The sequence below is a fragment of the Diachasma alloeum genome, unplaced genomic scaffold (genome assembly GCF_001412515.2).
Source record: "Diachasma alloeum isolate Michigan unplaced genomic scaffold, Dall2.0 Dall_scaffold_00209, whole genome shotgun sequence".
Taxonomy (NCBI): Eukaryota; Metazoa; Arthropoda; class Insecta; order Hymenoptera; family Braconidae; genus Diachasma; species Diachasma alloeum.
The window spans coordinates 1,828,777-1,841,571 of NW_021680374.1; the positions used below are offsets into that span (position 1 = coordinate 1,828,777).

At 38.2% G+C, this 12,795-nt stretch overlaps 3 protein-coding genes across 3 annotated transcripts; 1 reads left to right on the forward strand and 2 right to left on the reverse strand.

The window, feature by feature from the left end:
- Window positions 1-168: 168 nt before the first annotated feature.
- LOC107036452 lies at window positions 169-828 on the reverse strand. The gene is made up of 2 exons (XM_015254404.2): window positions 679-828; window positions 169-519 (listed from the first exon to the last, which is right to left on the reverse strand). The coding sequence occupies exons 1-2, from the start codon at window positions 752-754 to the stop codon at window positions 320-322; spliced, it is 276 nt and encodes a 91-aa protein (XP_015109890.1). The 5' UTR covers window positions 755-828; the 3' UTR covers window positions 169-319.
- An 889-nt stretch (window positions 829-1,717) lies between these two features.
- LOC107036376 (probable glutamate receptor) lies at window positions 1,718-7,339 on the forward strand. Its single transcript, XM_029125983.1, has 11 exons — window positions 1,718-1,889; window positions 2,503-2,594; window positions 2,670-2,753; window positions 2,938-3,252; window positions 3,822-3,928; window positions 4,315-4,485; window positions 5,164-5,402; window positions 6,058-6,272; window positions 6,343-6,599; window positions 6,974-7,046; window positions 7,118-7,339. Exons 1-11 carry the CDS (start codon window positions 1,718-1,720, stop codon window positions 7,337-7,339), a joined length of 1,947 nt encoding a protein of 648 aa, XP_028981816.1.
- Window positions 7,340-7,364: 25 nt separating this feature from the next.
- LOC107036450 (transferrin) lies at window positions 7,365-12,159 on the reverse strand. The gene is made up of 9 exons (XM_015254401.2): window positions 12,019-12,159; window positions 11,101-11,327; window positions 10,551-10,854; window positions 9,974-10,314; window positions 9,226-9,476; window positions 8,923-9,158; window positions 8,214-8,552; window positions 7,875-8,137; window positions 7,365-7,532 (listed from the first exon to the last, which is right to left on the reverse strand). The coding sequence occupies exons 1-9, from the start codon at window positions 12,092-12,094 to the stop codon at window positions 7,455-7,457; spliced, it is 2,115 nt and encodes a 704-aa protein (XP_015109887.1). The 5' UTR covers window positions 12,095-12,159; the 3' UTR covers window positions 7,365-7,454.
- Window positions 12,160-12,795: the final 636 nt, after the last annotated feature.

Sequence of the window (12,795 nt, forward strand, 5' to 3'; positions counted from 1 at the left end):
CCTCTGATAGCAATTCATATTTTTCTCTCAATTTTTTTGGGTAAACAAGAAGATTAAAAATAAAATCGGTAAGTTAATTGATAATTAATTGATTCTATCGCAAATTTGGAATTATTTGCGATAGATTTTGAGACGATGGAGGCGATGGAAAGAATTGACAGACTTGTACTGAGGTACCACATTGCATATTTATTTAACACATGAATAGTGAAGATAATATAATTAAATTACGTAATACTATGTCATTGATGCGTTTTGTATTATAAAAATAAATTCTGTTAAGTGTATGGGTTTCTTTGTGAAGAAGAATTTTTGGACTCTATTTCTCGACGTCAGTGCATTCCCAGTCCCATTTCATTGGATTGTAGAGGGTGCAGGGCAGCTGTTTGCCCCTGTTGCGGATAAGCCACGCGTTTATGTATTCCGTGAAGATCTTGGTGACGGGGTTGATAGCCCCCATCATTCGACCGACTAGACCGTCAGATGTGGTTTTTGACTTAACCGCCGCTGGGTCCCTTGCTGGAATTGAGAGCAATGAATTAGTCTCATTCTTTTTTTTATTGGTTCTCATTCTTTCTTGGGAATTTATTTCTTTTCATTTCTATTGATGAAGCATTTCTAATTTTTTTTATTTTATGTTTTTTAATCTTTTAATGAACGAGAATTTGGAGAACTTACCCTGGCCATTGGCGAAGGATGTGCAGACGATTACCGCGACGAGAATCAACATGAGACGATCTATTCTACGTGTCATGATGAAGGCACTGGAAAAAGTGACTTCACAAAAGTGCGGTAGGTCTGTCGGCTGCCTATTGAAAGGTGGTGGACTCCGGTATTAGCATTTATAAGTCGTCGTTACCAATTACCCCACTTGCGGGCACTGGCTTATCACTTGCATGGGGTCTTGTTTTTTTTTCGCTTCAGCCAAGACCTTCGGTGATAGACTTGGCAAAATGTGGTTGCATAAGTGTTTGTTTGGTGAAGGAAAATGTGGAAATTATTACCGAAAAATGGGTCTGCAGATATTGTTTGTTTCAGACATATTACTGACTCTCGGTGTTTAATTTTTTTTTAATCAATAGATTCTGAATTTTCCTCATAACAGTCGCTCGACTTCATGAGGAAATCTCGAAGGAATTTTCGAAGTTTGTCCGCTATTTTTTTTCGTTATGAAATAAAAAAATCCTGAGATTTTTTTTTACTTCGGAATGAACAACAAAAAAATTCTTTATTCAATTCATAAAACTCTTGAAAATTGTCTTACGATTTTTTAAATTTTGTAATGAAAAATAAAAAGTCTTGAGACAATAAAACCATTTGTAAAACTCTATTTTTCAGGACTCAATTCGTTTTTTGTGAGAACCTCCCCACATGTCCGCACAATTCCAATACTTCCAACGTCATTTACCCGCGAACAAACTGGCCAATCACGTTATTTGTACAATCGATCGCGATTCCATTTACATGAGGCATATCGACAATTTGTATCCGCATATTCATCGCTCCTATCTCCACCATCAAATGGCCCCCACCAGAATTTAAAGCACTGGCATTTTCATTCGGGAGTATATAAACTGTCGTGCCCAGCGGATTCTTATCTAAACTGCCTTCGACACACCCCTGCATTGATTCTCTCCGCTCACTTGGCTTCGCTGAATGCGTGGAAAAATTTATTTGCACTGGGTTTTCCTCGTGCCAGCACTTCCGCAAGGAAACAATGAGGAAATTGATCATTCTTCTGTGCATTTCTGCTCACACCGGGCAATCCTACTGTCAGCTGATCAGACCCAATGTGATTTACGAGAGTGTCATCAAGGGAGTGCATGATTATTACAATAACACGTGTATTATTCTGCTTCACGCTACTGAAGATCCCATCGAGTCGCAAGGTTTCTCAAATTATTTTTGTGTCAAAATTGTTGATTCAAAAAAATTTTAAAAGTCAATCCATTTTTATTTTTTAATAGAAATTTTTATGTTGCAGTTTCCTATGTTGTAAATTCATATTTTTATGCATTTGTTATATTTAATATTCATTTCCATTTGATATAATTTGTTAAAATGTTTTGAAAAAAAATTTAAGAGTTAATAAATTTTCATTTTTTTGTAGAAATTTCTGTTGTATTTTTTTTATATTGTAAATTAATAGTTTTATGATTGTGTTACGTTTATTATTCATCTCCATCGAATAAGATTCGTTAAAATGCGTTGATAAAAAATCTACAAGAGTCAATATATTTTTATTTTTCCGTCGAAATTCCTCTGCTGTTTTTTTTATGTTGTAAATTAATAGTTTAATGAATTTGTTACGTCTATTCCCCATTCTCATCTAATATAATTTGTTAACATGTTTGACAATTATTCATCGCTACGGCATCCACCCGGAAGCCATGCCAATGAATAATAACGTTGGCCGCAAAAGCCGCAGAACTCACGTTTGACAATGTCTAGTGTTAATTTTCGAGTTCCCATTTGAATGGCTTTAATGTTTACCAGGAATAGAGGAGAGTGAAAATCTCCAGCGTCTCCAGGCCTATCTCAGCAAAGCCTACATCCGCACAGCAGTTATGCAAATATCAACGTTTATAGACCGAGTAAGGAACGAGTTAGCAATTTTCCTTATCAACGCTATTGGTAGCGTGCATTAACTCATCAATATGTCTTCCAAGGTTGGTGGTAGTTACTACCACATTAAACGACCGTTGTTTGTCCTGCTAAACGATGACGACGACGTGAGGAACCAATTTGCATTTGTAAATACAAATTTTCGTCGATATTCAAGTGGGAGAGGAATTATTTAGCGATGAAAAATAATAATTGAGCGATTTTCTGGGTGAAATGATTGTTTTGTTGATTCATCACGTCTTCTCCCACTTGGATATGTTTTTTCCTGGGGTTTAGGATCGAAATGATCCAGGAATGAAAATTTATTCACAGGAAATTGCCCCCTGGATTGACATGTCCTATCCAAACTGGCTCGTCTTCCTGAGACCGGAGACCTCGATTGAGGGCTTCTTCGATAAGATTTATGTACAGTTCGACTGCACAATGATGGTGTCCCAACCGGATGGGAATTTGGAGAGCCCAGGGGAAATTATTACCGAAGTTTATCAGATCGATAGGGGGGAGAAGTTGAGGACTGGATTATTCGCCACCTGGAGCAGAGAGACGGGAATTAAATTACCACGGTGGAGTCTTTATCAGCGGAGGAGTGATCTCCAAGGACACTTGTTTCGGGTTATGTCCATAGAAGTACGCACGATAAAATTTCATTGAAAACTTAGTGAATTTTGAATTTTTAATCCGAGAAAATGTCCAACGGAATTTTTTTTGTGAATTCTTCAACAGGAATTTTCACTTCATTCATCTTCTTTTATTAAAATAATTAATCAGAAAAATCGAGAAAAATTTAGCCGACGAAATTTATAAAAACTATCTCAATAGAATAAATTGTATAAAAAATAGAATCCTATTGGTTCATGTTACACTGAATATTTCCATTGAAAAAAAAACCAGATAAGCAGGGGAATTTTTCAATAGAATTTTCTCGGGAATTAATTTTTTGCGTGTAATCATGTGTGAAAAAACTTCATGGAAAAAAATTTAATAAATTTGTCAAGTTTACGAAGTTAAAGAAAGAAAAATCAAAGAATTCCAACAGAATAATTAATATAGAAAAATTTCGATAGACATGCAGTAGAATTTCTTGGTTGAAGCTCCAGCATTTCCATTAAATTCTTTTGTACATTAAATTCCCATTCCATCATCAATCGTGCTCTGCGGTAATTCTTGGCTGTCTGACCACCATTTCCACTGATTAGGATCCACCTCAATCGATGATACGACGCGACGACAACGGACAAGTGACGGGACTCGGGGGATTTTTCGGGGGACTGATGGACCTCCTCCAGGAGAGCATGAACTGCACGTGAGTCACTTATCACTCTTGCTATTAGTCCCCTCCTCTTTCGAGTCCTTCTCCCCCTTCTCCTTCTTCTCCTCCCGCTCCTTCTTCTCCCTCAGTTTTCGTAACTGCCTCGCAGTCTCCCTGCGGAAGTACTCGTCCTGACTAGCCGCCGATCTCTCCTCGAAAATATCCGTCTTGGAGCCGTCACCCTTGCGCCTCCGGCGCTCCGAGTAACAACTCCTTTGTAATTCAACCAGGGATTTTGCGGAATGCCCGAAGTTCATGGAAATCCTCCGGAGCATTTTTCACTTGGAAATTTTGTACTCTAGTGGAAACGGAATTTGTCACATTTTTTGGCTCTTTTGGGGAATCGACGCGGGAATTTAACCTGAAATTCTGATTTTTAGACTCGTTTATCTGGAAACAAATGAATGGGGGTATCTGAGGGGTAATGGCACGTGGACTGGGGCTGTTGGCTCGCTTATTGACAATACCTCCGACATTGTTGCAGCTGAGCTCATCATGACGAGGGACAGAGTCGATGCCATCAAATTTACAACGCCTGTCTACTCGACGAAGTAATCACACTTTTATGTCCATTAATATTTATGGGGTTTCATGAATGGGTGTATAGAAATGGTTAATAAACAATTATTATAGGATAAGTATTCTTATTTTTTCACAGAGAAATAATTAATTTCAGAGAATTAATTAATCTTTCAATTTTGTCGGTGATCATAATTTGATCATGATTTGATTTTTTATTTCCATTTCTACTACTGAAAATATTTTTAAAGGATGAAAAATTGATTTATCTCTCCGTAATTTATCTCAAATTGAATGTCTTTGCTTCCACGAAGTAATCATACTTTTATGTTCATTAAAACTTATGGGATTTCATTAATAGGTGTACGGAAATGGTTAACAAACAATTATTATAGGACAAGTATTTTCATTTTTTTGCAGAGGACTACCGTTATTCCAATAATTAATTTTTCGATTTTATCGGTGATCGTAATTTCATTTTTATTATATTTCTGTTTCCGCTAGTAAAAATATTTTTAATGGATTAAAAATCCAGTCATCTCTCCATAATTTATTTCAATTATGGAATTATCCCCGATTTTTATTCAGTTCTGTCTCTCCGTAATTGAAATAAATTAAGGAGAGATAGAACTGAATAAAAATCAGGGAAAATCGAGGAAGATTGTCTCCTGATTTATCACACGAATATTATCAATCATCCGTGATCCTAGGATTCGAACGTACATTAAGAGACCTTCGCTGTCGGCATTGAAATGGGGCGCCTATTTCATCCCCTTTGAGCCCAGCGTGTGGGTTGCGATCGTAGTTATGATTGTCATCACCACCGCAACTATTTCTCTCGTGAACTCTGCTATATCACTATTTGCTAGACAGTGGAAGGACAATGACGATTGTCCCACTAATGTTCCAGACATATTCTTCGCGGTATTCGGGGTGTTTTGCAGTCAAGGTCAGCTCCACGCGTACGAAAAAAAAAATTATAGAAAGAAATAGGGGATTCGCTGGAAAATTCTAGTGAACTTTTTATTTTTGGCTGATTCTATCGAAAAATCAATAGAATGCGATTTTTCTGTGCAATTTATCCCATTGAAATATTTTTTAATTTCATTTTTATGTTTTTAATGTCAGTTTTTCAAGGAAAAAAGTTAAAAAATAGAGTGACTAAATTGGAAAATTCATGTGAAGGAATTCTTATTCAAAAAAACTATAGAAAAATCAATAGAATACGATTGTTCGATACAACTTATCCTATTGAAATATTTTCTTAATATCTATATTACATATTTAATTTCATCTTTTCAAGGAAAAAAGTTGAAAAATCGAGTGGGAAAATGAGAAAATTCATGTGAATGAATTCTTATTCAAAAAATTTGATAGAACCACGAAATTCTACTCATTTTTTCTATAGAATAGTTTCTATTGAATAATGTCCCCATCAGAACTGCGGAATTTCTCTATCGAATCGGCCAAAAACTAATCGAATTTTTTATAAAAATTCAATAGAAATTTCCACCGAATTCGCTAAATTTTTCTATAATTTTTTTTTGTGTCCCTATGGCAAATCTTCTAGTTTTAATATGGAATTTCTTCCTTTGCGACGGCAGGAATGTCAGCCTCGATACTAGATCCAATCCGAATATCTCATTTCGTGATACATCTGACAGGAGTAATAATCCTCGCCGCCTATTCCGCAGCTCTGATTAGTGCCCTAGCGGTGAAAACATTCGTGCTCCCTTTCACAACCATGGACGGCCTCTTGAAGGACAACACGTACAGATTCGGAGTCGTCAGAGATTCCGCCGACTACAGTTTCTTTCAGGTGACTTCATGCATCATTGAGTCATGACCCTAGTTTCTCGAAGATTATTTATACGCAATTCCTTCAACAGAACACAACAGACGAAATACTCGGAGTACTATTCGACAAACTCCTGGTGAAGGAGAAGGAGTTGCCGAATAATTACTTGGAGGGATTATCACTCGTGTGTAACGAGGACAAGTATGCATTTATGACAGTGGATAATGCAGTGACACAACTTCAGTCTGAGGTTGGATGTGTTCTAGTGCCACTTGACACAATATCACAGACGTCAATTGCTTTTGGACTCAGGCCAGGGAGCCCTTACCGAGGGATTTTAGACAGCCAGTAAGAAATATTATATTCAAAGCCGGGAGTTAGTATTGTGGGAAATAATAAGTGGGGCAATTTTTCGTCATATTTTTTAATTGTTCGCGCATTTTTAATTTTATTACGTGTGAATTCAATTCGAACATTTAATTGAAATGATTTATACCCGAAAATTTCTACAGAAAAATAACAATCTATTGACTTTTTTCTAGTGATTATGAATAAAAGAAAATCACAAAGCTTTATAATTTGTTCAAGGGGAATTCTAAAGAAAAAATAGTACTTTTACGCGTAAATTTGTCGAAAAGAGTTTTATGAATTGAATTCATGTGCATTTGAGCGTTAAAAATGCCCAAAATATTTGAATAATTTTCGTTTCTCTATTCTTGAAGTCTTCTGTTACTGAGAGACAGTGGAGTCATGCAGAGATTATTAAACTCTCACTGGGCAATGACTGGAGACAACGTAAGTGAGAAAATTCTCAATACCTCGAACGAAATATAATTCCCCCTCATCCCCCTTAATTCCTGTTCAAGGTGGAGGGAGGCTGGGAGTCTGTAGAGATCGGAGACATCCTCCCCCTAGCAGTGATGCTCCTCACCGGTATATTCATGGGCTTCATGATCCTCAGTATCGAGAAATTAGTGAAGAGAAATGCGAAAATAATAAAAAAGGAGAAGAAAATAGTAAAAAAATTCTTGAAGAATGCAAAGTTCCTGTCCGGCCAACTGAATCATGTCAAAAAATCCAACAAGTAGACGAAGTAAACCAAAAACACGTGAATCATTGTGTATTAATTTTTATTACCAAACTCGTAAATTTCGATACATAATTATTGCTATAAGAATGAATAAAAAATATCGATTGAACATTTTATTTCGGCATTTTCGCCCAGTCGTTGAATCTCACACTCCAGGAGTTGTCCATGGAGACCAATTCGACAGTGTCATCCTGCAATAATAGAACATCACATAACAAACTATAATTCAGTAGCGAAGTGGTCAAACGGTTTAACTCAATCTAGTCTTCAGTTCAGTTTTCCAGAAATATTTCCGAATTTGTGAAAGATAGCGAAATTTTCATAATAACCTTTTTTATAGAGCGAATTGAGTGCTACTAAAAAGGTTATGAGAAATATTTTGCTATCTCCCTTAGATTTCGAGATATTCATTGAAAACTGGCCGATAGCCAAAATCGACTTAAACCGTTTGACCACTTCCCCACTGAATTAATTATATCATAGAGTAAAATATGAATCTATCCCCATATTTTTCAATTCCACTGATTACGCACCTGGAATAGAATATTTTTGTCTCCTCCCCAGGCCCCAAACAACTGCAGAAGGTCTGGTCTCTTATTGTAAAGAGTCGTAGCCGATATAATCCCATGTGTGAGCTCCTCTAGGGCATTTGCGGACTTTCCCCCAGAGCTGACGATCACCTGCGGTGGCTCTAAACCGAAATTGCAGGTCTCCCCCTCGGACACAGGGGCAGTGCCGCCGTTGGGGCAGATGAGCTTGACATCGTCGATGTTCAAACCGAACGAAGTCTCATTACCTGCGAGAAAACAATTATAACGATCAACCGAAATAGAGAAATGCGAAGGCAGTTGTCGATCTAACGATTCACTCACGTAGTTTGTAGACATCAGTCAGAGGAACGAAGGCGACGTCTCCCTTGTCGAGCGCCAGACACTTGAGGGCACCTTTTCCACTGAACGCCTCGGCCCGGTTTGGCTGACACTTAGTGGCCGCAATCACGTCGTCGTCGTTCGACTCGGCGTTCCCCACGCACTGCTCGCAGAGTTTGGATTTGCGAGGGGCTCCGGGCACGCAGGAGGCCGCGAAGAAGTCAGACACCTCGTCCTCGGAGTTTATGAGTTTGGCGTTGAGCAGAGCTCCCACTGGCGCTATCCACCCAGCGAAGTCCTCCATCCAGTAACGGTGGCACGATTTCTTGCCCTTCAGATCAGCTGGAAAACAATCATTCGATTAGTTAATTCGTTGTACTATTTTATTCAGTCAATTTCTCATTAAAATGAATGAATAAGTAATGATTGGGCTGTTTAGTTGGGAATTTCACACTTTGCGTGTCCAATTTTAATCGATCCTGAGGTATTTACCGAAACTATTGATCGAATTGTTCTTCTTAATAATCGCAACAGCTGATTTTTTCATGAATTTTAAATATGAAGCAAAAGAACTTGAAAAATTTGAACTGAGAAGTAGAAAATATGTCATTCTGTTGATTTTTTTATATTGATTTTTTCTGTAGAATATTCTTCATTGAACATTTCAATAAAAAAAATAAGATTGTTTATTTGTGAATCCTGAGGTAGTTACCAAGACTATTGATCGGACTATTCTTCTTAATAACCGCAACAGCCGGTTTTTCGCTGAATTTAGTCTGTCCCGTTCCGAAGCTCTCGGAAACAATGGGCTTGGCATTGAACTCCTCAACCGCCTGTTTGACACTAGATCCCTCCATGAGGACGAAGTCCGCCTGGTCGTCCCTCATAGCCTCCAAACACTCGACTCTACTGTTCCTCTTGACGCACTCAATCTGGGGCCTCGCATCCCTGTCGAAAGCATAACCCGTTAGAAGACTCTAAATAAGACCGATTTTTCTTTCAAGTGGAAACGGACCTTGAGTAGGCGGCCTTCGCCACTGCCTCGCACTTCCTGGGACTCCGGTCTCCCCACACGCACCACCGAGCCGTTCTCTCCACTGCTCCGGAATTCCTCTCGATCACGTCCAAGTATTTAGCGTTCGTCAGGTGCTCTTCCGGTGACACTGGGGCTGTCTTCACTGCCAGGGTTTTCTCGTCCAGAAGGAGAATGTGCTTCCACCAGTTTGCCTTTTCTTTTTCACCGAATTCACCGAGTTCTGTTAATTCCTGAAATTTTTGCGCATTTTTTTTTTAATTTTAGCTTTTTTACAACTTTTTCTATTGAGAAATTTCAATTTTTCTCAACTTCTCATTGAAAAAATCTCATTCTACTGATTTTTTTTTCTAGAGAATATTCTCCATTTCTATAAAATAATATGAAATAATATTACAATTATCAAATAATATCTAAAATATTAATATTAATATATTATATATTACATTTATATTAATATTATCAAATAATATTTAACATTTCTTTCAAAAAATATGATAAGTTGCGGAATTGTTAATAGAATTTTCTAGCGACTAAATTTTTCTATTCTAATCAATTGTTCGAGTATGGATCAGTGAAAATTCCATCCAAAATTTCATCCAGAATAATGCATCTGCATTAGATCTGCATTTTTTAAACAATTTCCTGATTCTTCACGATTCGTCACAGCAGTAAATCCCCCTGAAGGGCCTGATATATTTGGAAAAATCAATTTTGAGTATCAATTTACCTCCTGGATGGCATTGACATCCTTGACCTTTCCATTAGTCATGTACCCCTGCCAGGGTCTGGCAGCCCACGTGCAGGGCTTGGTCGTTGCATCGATGGGAACTTTAGTGCCATCAGGGCAGAAATACCGGTAACCGCTCGGATCAACAGTTGCAGTTGTCTTGGGGCCTCGTCCCACAGGCAGACCGAAGAACCTCTTCACGTAAATGACCTTCGTCCAGGCAACGTCTCCTCCGTTTTGCGACAGACAACGCAGCGCACCCTCGTACCCCGAGAACTTGTCCGGGTAATCGCAGACCTCGGGTTTTTCGCAGAGCGCGCACATGTTGCTGTAGGTCTCCTCTAGAGTTTCATTAAATATTTATTAATATAAATAAAATTAATATATTAAAATTTGTTTATTGTATTTATTAATAGGTTGAAACCCTTGGAAAATACTTGGGTTGTTCTTAGGGGGTGACTCTTACCCCAGGACATAGTCTTAAAGTTAAATAAATAAATAAATAATAAAGGAATAAATAATTATATAGAAGAAAAATTTAATTTAAGCAGAATTTTTATTTTTCGTTTTTTTTTACTTAGTCTTGCGTTTATGGCGGGGTCTGGCGACCATTTTCCCACGAGACAGCCCTTGGAGAACAGTGTGCTCAGAGCCTTGAGCTCATTCTCCCTCGCTGAGTACTCGGGATCATGAATATTCCCGAGAACATTCATCTGGGTTAATTTTGTGATGGGAATTTTGTAGCCGACGTTTCTGCCGACACCGGTGTGACAGGATTTCAAGCCGTGGAGACCGTGGACATCGTAAATCTCGAGGTCTTTGTGGATCACTGCCACCGCTTCGTATCTGTAGGGCTCGTCAGGCTCTTCCTTCGTCCTCACCTGTTCATTTAACAAGCGAAATAAATGAATTGATTAGTAAACAGAAACGGAACGAAGAAGAGTTGAATAAATCACTGCATCAATCATAAACGAAAAGAAAAATAAATTATACGAATTAAAATTCGCCTGCAACGAATTAAAATAATGAATTCTTCATGTCCACCCTTATGCCTCAAATTTTACATTTTTGTTGAGCGCCAAATATTCTTCAACTGTTGTAAATTTTCATATTCAATGCTTCGGTACCTGCTCGACGACGCTGTAACCAGCCTCGTCAGCTATCTTGCTCTTGGCTGCGAGGTACATATCCTCAGGATCAACCGCAACAATATCCGCCTCATTCCTTCCAACTTTATCGATACACTCGAATCTGTCTCTTCCAGTCACACAGGATATTGGGATCCCCTTTGTTGCGGACTCCTCCATCATCTTCACGCAGTCCTGCTCGTAAATTTCCGGGACGCACATTGTAACTGTTCACGAAGAGTAATGCAAAAATCAGTCGATAGAATAGGCGAGTGCAACTAGTTAATCAATTGATGCTTGAAAAAATTGATAAGAATGACTTCTGTTGAAAAATCTATTCGTTTTTTTAATTTTATTACATCGTTCTCTCAATATTTTTCCTGCAGAAATACTAGACCATAAATTTTCCAAGTTATTCCTTCGTATGCATTTTCCTCACGCATAAATTTTATGAGTTTTTTTTTCTTAGATATTATTACGTGAAAAATAACAAAACGCAGCGGAAAAAATGGAAAATTTATGCTCATGAATTTCTGGAAAAATACAAATCTATTGAGGTTTTGATATGGAATATCACGTGAAAAAATTGCACGGTACAATAACATAATCTTTAATAGAATCAACATAAAAAAACAAGAATTATGAAACAGAATCTTAAAAGAACTTCAATTAAATTCTCATAGAGTTTTAAAAAATTAGAAAATTTATGCTCAAACATTACCAAAAAATAAAAATCGATGGACTTTATTCTGTGGCATATCACTTAAAGAATGACACGGTTCAATTCCATAATCTCCACCAGAATTACCGCAAAAATCGACAAGAATTATAAACCAGAATCTGAAGAGAACCAATAAAATTCTCATCGTTTCAATTGAATTTCTCCAGATTATCTATAAAATTTCTCCGCGTCCTTACACGTTTTCTTGGGGGGTGATTCCGACCCGGCAACTGCGAGCAGTCCCAGGACAGCAAGGACAACTCCTCGAGACATCCTTGACCAGCGAAAAAGTACACAGTCAACACAGTAGAATGCTTCGAACTCGCTGATTCCCACCGTCCTCCATCCTTTTATACTTAAATCTCCAACTGCCCCAGGTGGGGGGAAACTCTCGCATCCCCACTTGAACCCCCCGAACGACGAGTCCACGCAGTTGAAAAACAAATCGCGATCGACACTCTCGAAAAATCATCAATCCAATAATCCTAATTGCGCAAGATCTGCCTCGGCCTTGAGGCGCTTACTCACTGGGATGAATTTTTCCGCATGTCAACACGATGCTCCATGCTCTATACCCACGGTCAGGGACACAAAACCGCAGGAGAAAACGCTCAAGGGCATCCCGCACACTGCAGATGCGGAAAGTCGTAAAAATAGTGGTGTAATCAAATTTTTGAGGAAAATGCTGATGTTATTTGATTCCACTGACCTCTTGGCTATTGATACCACCGCAATGTCACGAGGAAAATGGAACTCCCCAGTCGCGAGTGCACCGGGGGGAGGGGAAGTCATCGCAGACCTCGCAAGACGAATTTTATCTATTTTGTGGTGAGGAGCACTGTCGAATGCATTTGTATTCTGATGGAGAACTAAAATGATTTCTTTATTTCTTGTTACTTGGAACTGGGGGATTATATATACGACATGGGGAAAACATGTAGTCGGAGTGGCATTAGCATCTTGTGATATCCTTG